The sequence below is a fragment of the Carassius carassius genome, chromosome 40, assembly GCF_963082965.1.
Source record: "Carassius carassius chromosome 40, fCarCar2.1, whole genome shotgun sequence".
Lineage (NCBI taxonomy): Eukaryota > Metazoa > Chordata > Actinopteri > Cypriniformes > Cyprinidae > Carassius > Carassius carassius.
In genome coordinates this window covers 6,141,966-6,150,023 of record NC_081794.1, presented here as the reverse complement: position 1 = coordinate 6,150,023, position 8,058 = coordinate 6,141,966, and the positions used below count along the sequence as shown (strand labels likewise).

Below are 8,058 nucleotides of genomic sequence, written 5' to 3'. Positions count from 1 at the left end.
TGAAGGTTATGTACAAGCACCTCAGTCCTACATTTGAAAAAACCCATTCCACACTGCTCTGTTGATTAGGAGCGAGTTTGGCTGAGCATGAGAGGAGCTGAAAGGGAGCCAACAGACAGTGGTCAAAGAAGCCTGTGAAGCACATTGTATCACTGACAATTAAGATTCCTTCAAGGAAAGCTTAGTTTGTTTTATTTACATGTAACTGTGTAACACTCCAAACTGCAATACTTGGGTCTCTTTTTTGCGTCTTTATCAAATGTGATAACCCTTGTAGCATTGAAAAATAAACATATAAAACTACCACACTGTTACATAACAACAGCAACAAAAACATACAGTCAAAAGTAAAAACTGGAAAAGGTCCAACATTTACCCAGGCAGCTCTTGCATTATTGTATCATAGTGTTTCAGATAAAAGAGCTCTCAGAATGGAGTGAAATAGCACTGTCGCATTGCACTGATTTGTCACTCGACTTTCCTTTGGGTGCCTCCGTGAACATCATGCCCATCTCCACTTGGGCACCTGTGCCAAGGCAACATGTTTTCGAACAAGCCAACTGACACTTTCAAACAGTGCGGTGAGAACAAGCCACGATCAGCCCAGTTGGCCCCTGTTCAAAGAAATGTGCAAATCATAAACGTGAGTGGCAAGAAGGTAAATAACAGAAATAACTGCTCCCGTGTTAAAGCGTTTATAAAACACTGCTATTCGCTGGATACATTGTGTGACCATGCTTGATGGGATTTTCTGGGGAGCATCAAGTCTGAGTTAAGCATGGGCTGGGCGGGTCCGGGCCAGGGAATATCAGACTACGTCACCTAGGAAAGTTTAGTGCTGGGGTGCACTGAAGAGAGTTGAGGGGGACTGAAAGCTGGCTGAGGGTGAAAGGCTGACATGGGGTAGAGGCCAGGGTGCAGAATGTCCCCGTATGAGGTGCCCACTTGGTGCCTGTAAATGTGAGCAGGATTGGCAGCCAAGAACTGTCTTTGCATCATTAAGGAATGAATAGCGAAGGGTGGCATGAGTGGTGACAGAACAGCCTGGTTCTTTAAGTACTGCAGTGGATAGGAGTAACTTGGGGTAACATGGGACCCCAAGCTATCACACATGTCCTGGACCTGAGATACAAATGTCCCTGGATACAGCCCTTGGAACAGGTGGGAGTGCCAGGGGATCTTGTGGCCGTCCAATGAGTAACTGCTGATTTGTGAAGTGTGAGTTGGTTCTGCCAGCTTCATGGACTCACTGTCAGCTTCCGGTGTCCTTGGTTTCCCTGGACCATCTCTTTGTTTTGAGCAGTGCAAGGGTGTCACAGCCCGGATCTTTTTCTCCGACAGTGCGTTTTCCAAATCCTCCAGGGTCCTTTTCAGTGGCCGTGCAGTGCAGATGTTCTGCGGGCTGCTTTTGGAGCTCAGAATGGGCCGAGCCATCTCATCGATCTTGTAACCCAAGGTCTCTTCTCCCCTGCTGTTGTGTGCTTTCTCCATGACCTTTGAGTGAGATTCGGTTACCTTTTTAGATGTGGACACGGTCATAGGAGGAACACGACAGGCCCTAGGATTGTAGTCTATGCTTGAATTCTGACTGTTGCCTGCTTGAAAGAGAGAGGAGTTTTTAATGTCCTGCTCTATTGTGGGATGTGGGATGCCACAGAGAGAGGATGTTGAAAGAGGCAGTTTGTGTGGAGAGGATTTTGGGAGACTCAAATCAGTTGGTTGCTCCTCTGTTACCCTTTCTGCAGGAGGTCCCTTTTCTTTCTGACTTAGCCGGGCACTGTAATTCAAACCCACATTGTCAGGATGCTGGCTTGGGGGAAAGCCCTGGGCGGTCTCACAGTCCCGAGGGTAAATGTCTCTGCTAAGGTACTTGCTTATCTGCTCCTTGCTCAGGTGGTGCTCGGTTTGTCGGCTTAGATTGTGAAGGTGAGGTGAGGAATAAAAGTCACTCAGGAAGCTGGGAGCCTGGCCAGGACGAGGCATCTCAGCCGATTTCTCCATGCTGGAATGGGGCTCAGCCCTTATAAGGTATGGCTCTCTTATCAGGGTAGGCTGTGGCTGGGGTATTGGTTCTCCCTCATTACACCCCTCTTTCCGAGAGCCCTCTGTTGAGGACCTCCTGTCCTCACTACCTCTGGACTTGAAACCTTGGGCATGCTGGATAACTGATGGCCGTTTGATCACCATGTTGGTCTCTGCAGCGGAAGGAGCCTGGGAGCTCTCCTGTCCAGAAGATGACCCTTCTGTACCACTGCCGGACAACCTCCTACTGACTAATGGAGGTGGTGGTCCGTATGGGTAATTATTATGCAGTCCTGTTCCACTGACTTGGGACAGCATCTTCTTCTTAGCTAATGGGGACATGATGCCAGGATTACCCCTAGGGTAGAGGAGGGGATTAAAACTGAAGCATGTTTCCTCTTTTTTAGGGGGGTCAGCCCTATCGGGTGGGATTTCTGGAGATATGAGGGGTTTCTGCTTTAGAGTGGGCAGCACCATTCCCACCTGGTTTTGGCACTCTTTTGGCTTAGACTGTTCAACATTTGCAAGGGCACCTGAAGGCACCTTGTATTCCAGCATCCCATGCTGCCATTGCTCTGGTGTGTGAGAGTTGGGGAGAGGATGACCTTGGTGCAGCGGCATCGTAGCAACAGGAAACACGTCACAATCCTCTGATTTGAGTGGTGCACAATCTTGTGGAAGTGAGGGTAACACTTTCCCATTTGCATGCTCATATGTGTTATGGAGAACAGGTTGATCTTCATCCTTGATGACTAGTTGTACACCTTCATCTTCAGAAATAGGACTCTTTGCTTCTCTGTCCATCTGGGTTAGAGCCTGGTACTGCTGGCTATCCTGCTTCTCCAACAGCATCTCCTGGAGCTGTTCTGTGTCCTCCATCCCCTATAGATACACAGAAACATACTTAATGGTGGAATTACACAAAGAAACTGGAAAAGCATAAATTGCTTCTCATGCTAAAACAATCACACCTACACATAAGTTAAAGGGATAGTTCGGTCAAAAGTGAAAATTCCTTCATTAATTACTCACCCTCATGTAATGCCAAACCTGAAAAACCTTCTTCGTTCATCTTTGGAACACAAAGTAAGATATGTTGGATGAAATAAGAGAGCTTTCTGACCCAGGAACGCAACTGAAAGATTGAATGTACAGAAAGGTAGCAAGGACATTGTTAAAATAGTCCATGTGTCATCAGTGGTTTAACCATAATTTTATGAAGCAAATGAGAATCCTTTTTTTGTGTGAAAAAAAAACCCCCAAAAATTTATTCTCTTCCGTGTCAGTCTTTGATGTGCATTCACAAGAGTATTCGGGTTCTACATCAGAACAACAGCTTCAAGCATGCGTCGTGGTACACTTGTGAATGTGCCTTGACATTGGGCACAAAAAGTATTCTTGTAGCTTCATAACAATACAGCCGAACCACTGATGTTACATGAATTATTACTATAACTATGTCCTTACTACTTTCTAGGCTACCTGTCTATGCAGGGTCAAAAAGCTCTCGGATTTCATCAGAAATATCTAAATTTGTGTTAACGAAGGTCTTACAGGTTTGGAACAACATGAGGGTGAACAATTAATGACAGAATTTTCATTCTTGAGTGAACTATCCATTTAAGTCACATAAGGTGGCCCCAGGTAGGTAATACAATATTAAAAGACATGGAATTCAATGTTTTGAATTGGCATTTTATTTTTTAATTACTGAAACTGACAAAAATGAAACTTCACATTTTCAGGTTAATGTATTTTAAAGATACGTTTACAGATCTTCATTGCAAAGAGTTTGAACTCTCTATCTCTATCTCGCTATCTGAATTCCAGATCTCTTTGGCTTTTAATATGTAGCAATGTGTAGCTCTTATATGGTTTTAATTTGTGTACTGACTCTCTTTATTGCATTTTACTGTTTGTTGTGCAGCACTTTGGTCGGCCTTGTTCTGTGCTTAAACGTGCTCCAGATATAAAACTGAACTTGAAAAAACTTAACTTGAACAGTTACAATAACTTAGGACATTAAAGAGACCTTTCTAGTAAGGATGTAACCAGGGTTTAAATTGGGCTGGAACCGTCCGGGGCTGAACCCCTGCACATACAGTAGACTACAGGGCTTGACATTAATGTCAGACAAGTAACATGATTAAAACATCAGTAACCAAAAATAACTATGTAAACACCAAAATGCAAGTATTATTCTGATTTTATTACATTTAGAGTAAGTGGCGAATAGTGGATATAGCTATAATGCATCTATTGACAGTATATAAGGTTGCGCTGTTGATGCGAGGCTCACGCAGCCTCTCCAGCAGAAATCAAATCACGTAACACTAAGAAACTCAGCATCCTGAGGTAAAAATTCAAAACGGAAAGTTTTTGTATTTAAAGTACAGTTAGTTAGGCAAAATCACACAATGTTTTCACCATTACGACTGTTTAATAGTTCTATAAACAGTTCAATAAGCAAATACAATAATATTAGGTCACTTATATTTAAAAAAAATCTCATAATATTATTTAATGTAGTTGTATTTTTCAGTGAAATAATTTAATTTGATAACGTATAATAACATTATTATAATTTAATTTGTAGATAAAATGTAAGATTTTAAATGAAAGTATTAAACTTGTATAAAATATAAAAAACACTCCATTTATGTCGCAGCTGATAGGAAACTGATGAGAAAATTGCTTAAGCCAAAAAAAAAAAAACATGTGCGCAGACACACACACACACACACACACACATATATAAATGAACAATGCAGTGCTAATTGACATATCATTTATCACAGTAGAGAAACTATAACATATATTTTCTACCTTATTCTGTGCAGAAAATGTAAAAAATTGTTTGTAATATATAAAACAATCATAAAATTGTCATTAGAAAAAAAAATTATAGATTACAAATGATTCATTATTTTCCAGCAGTGTATTTTATTTCTTACAGCAAATTCAAAGTTATATGATCAGAAAATAATTCCTTCATAATTCCTTTTTAAAATCTTGGCTTACATACATTTTTACATATGCCATGTCATTCCACAGCATCATTAATCTATCATCTTAACTATCATCTGCAACCATAAAGGCTGCTGTGTAATTTGCCCCCTGACTAAGCTTTTAAAAGAATTTAGTGGAAGTATTTAAATAATCTTGTGAATGTACTTAAAGAATGCAGAATCGAATCGTTATAATCGAATCAAATCAATTTTAATTGTGAACTCTTATTGCATTTGGAAATTTAAACATTCTAAATTAGCAAAAATCGTTCTTGAATCGAATCAAAAACCTATGAATCGTGAATCAAATTGAATCGCTGTCTACCCAAAGATTCACATCCCTACTTTCTAGTGATTCTGAAAAACACCTGAAGAAAGATGCCTCGGTTTCCTAATCACCTGCATGAACATGCCATAATCCTGCTGCAGGGAGGCATGAGGACTGCAAACATTGTCAGGGCAATAAACCACTGTCCAAATGCCTAAGACAGTGCTACAGGGAGACAGGAAGGACAGCTGATTGTCCTTGCAGTGGCAAATCACATGTAACCATATGTCCCCCCAGATGTGTTTGAGAACTTTGCTTTGGTGGAAGAGCAGGGAAACATCTCACAGCAAGACATGGCAAATCTGGTTCAGAAAATGAGGATGAGATGCACTATAGTATTTAAAGCAGCTTGTTGCCACACAAGATGCTCACTGTAACTCTTGATATTGATGTTTCTTTTGTCTTTATTATTATTATTATTATTATTATTATTATTTTTATCAAGCGTATTGTCAATATAGCTCTAATGACCGCAGACTGATGATAACTTCATAAAGACTAATACACACCCTCTCTCTTCTCCTCCTCGCCACTCTCGGAGATGGACGTTTCTAAACTTATCCTTTCCAATCATACTACTCCTAGTCCACTTGATCCTATCCCCACTCACCGCCTTTAAGCTATTTCTTCTTAAGCCATACTTTCACTTACTCACATTAACAACTCTCTTCACTCTGGTACATTTCCCACAGCATTTATGCAGGCTCGGATAAAAAAAAAAAACGTCTCTAAATGAAAACTACAGACCGGTATCCCTTCTTCCATTCATTGCAAAGACACTTGACTGAGTCGTGACCAACTCTCTATGTTTCTTGTACAGAACAACCTCCTGTATGGCAACCAATCTGGCTTCAGAAGCAGCCACTCAACTGAGACTACCTAGCTCCAGGTTAATGAAGCCCTGCGACTGGCAAGAGCAGCTTGCAATTCCTCAGTACTCATCTTGCTGGATCTGTCTGCTGCGTTTGACAGTTAACCACCAGATTCTCCTGTCCACCCTTAGAATGATGGGCATCTCTGGAACCACACTCCTGTGGTTCAAGTCCTACCTCTCAGGTAGGTCCTTCAGGGTGTCTTGGTGAGGTGAGGTTTCTAAGTTACAGCTTCTTGCTACTGGGGTTCCTTAAGGCTCAGTGCTTGGACCACTTCTCTTCTCCATCTATATAACGTCATTAGGATCTGTCATTCAGAAGCATGGCTTTTCTTATCATTGCTATGCTGATGACACTCAACTTTACTTATTCCGACCAGATGATCTGACGGTAGCTGTTCGCATTGCAGCCTGTCTGAGAGACATTTTTAGCTGGATGAAGGACCATCACCTGCAGCTCAACCTTACTAAGACAGAACCTGCTTGTGGTTCCAGCATTCACATCTACATTGTAGAGACCAGCGGAATTTCAAACAAACAAACAAAAAGAAAATAATTAAACTATCAGTAATAAAAAAGCAAAAGACAAGTACTATAGAATTAAAAAATACAAATGAGATTTTTTTTTATGCAACTCTCAAGCAGTTTATAGCCTACTACAGAAATTAATAATCAAATTTAAAATAAAACAGCAGTCTTCATTGTTAGAATTAAACTTTTTTGTTTGTTATTAAAGCTACAAAAATCCTTCTCTAAAGAGCAGTGTGTGATTTTGAATTTGTCTTTTGTTTAATATTAAGCACACAGTCGCAGCAGGAAAATAGCCTGCTGTCACTTTAAGAACCGATCAATTTACCGTTACACACATATTTCCAACTAAATTAATAACTAATTAATAATTAATTAATCAATAATCCTCATCTTGTCAGTAAAGCCGGTTCTCTAATAAGCGGTAAAATTACATGGGTGATTTCACATAGAGTAGCATTTAATACACAGAGCCGTTGTTAACTGACAAACCCATGCTGATAATGAATGTGAATTTGCGCAGCTTGTCAGTTAACCCTTAAAGACCTAGAACATTTTTGGGGTGCCTTACACACCTGCACTTTTCTTTGTTTTTCAGACCTATTCTAGCAGTCAGCATCAAGTGTCATATATCATTATAAACAGGAGAACTTAAAATATAAGTTTAATTAATTTAAAGTCTCAATTTTATTTTTGTTTTCTCTAAGAATTCATGAAATTACAGAATTTTAAGAAGAACGCAAGCAACAATTGGGTGTTTTTTACTGTGTACTGAAACAGAAACTCCTTAAGTTTGGATATTTTTCTTTGGAAAGTTGTATCTGGGTGTTTTACACTTCCAAATAAAATATTGTTTACATATAACATTCCCCAAGCAAGTTATAGCCATTTATTACAATATTGTTATCAGCGCTTTTAAGTGAAAAACAGGCCTATTTCATTTATTAATAATAGAGACGTAAAAGAAATGTAAAAGAGAATTTTTTTTTTAAATAGTTACATAAAAACAAAACAGTTTTTTTTTCTTCAGAGAAATATATTTTGAACAATAAGCACAAACTGTGCAGCAAGTAGTAAAAACTATTGCACAAATTGTCTTCTGCAACAATACAAACAGTGCAATTGATTCACAAACTACACACAAAATGAATGAGTAATATTCAGAGTGCAACAGAAATAATAGTGCAAATTATCTTTATGAACTATTTAAGAATTATTTACCTTATATACATAATATACATAGTATAAATGATTGATCCTCTGGGTGTGATCTGCGTCAGAATCGATTTTACCAGGACATC

General features: G+C 39.5%; 1 protein-coding gene across 1 annotated transcript in view; it reads right to left on the bottom strand.

Moving 5' to 3' along the window:
* Positions 1-220: 220 nt before the first annotated feature.
* The window catches only part of LOC132122026 (AT-rich interactive domain-containing protein 5B-like), a 110,077-nt gene continuing 102,239 nt past the window's right edge, over positions 221-8,058 (bottom strand). Inside the window, exon 10 of the mRNA XM_059531860.1 lies at positions 221-2,904. Within this exon, the coding sequence (XP_059387843.1) occupies positions 823-2,904 (2,082 nt within the window). The 3' untranslated portion in view covers positions 221-822. The remainder of the gene's footprint in view (positions 2,905-8,058) is intronic.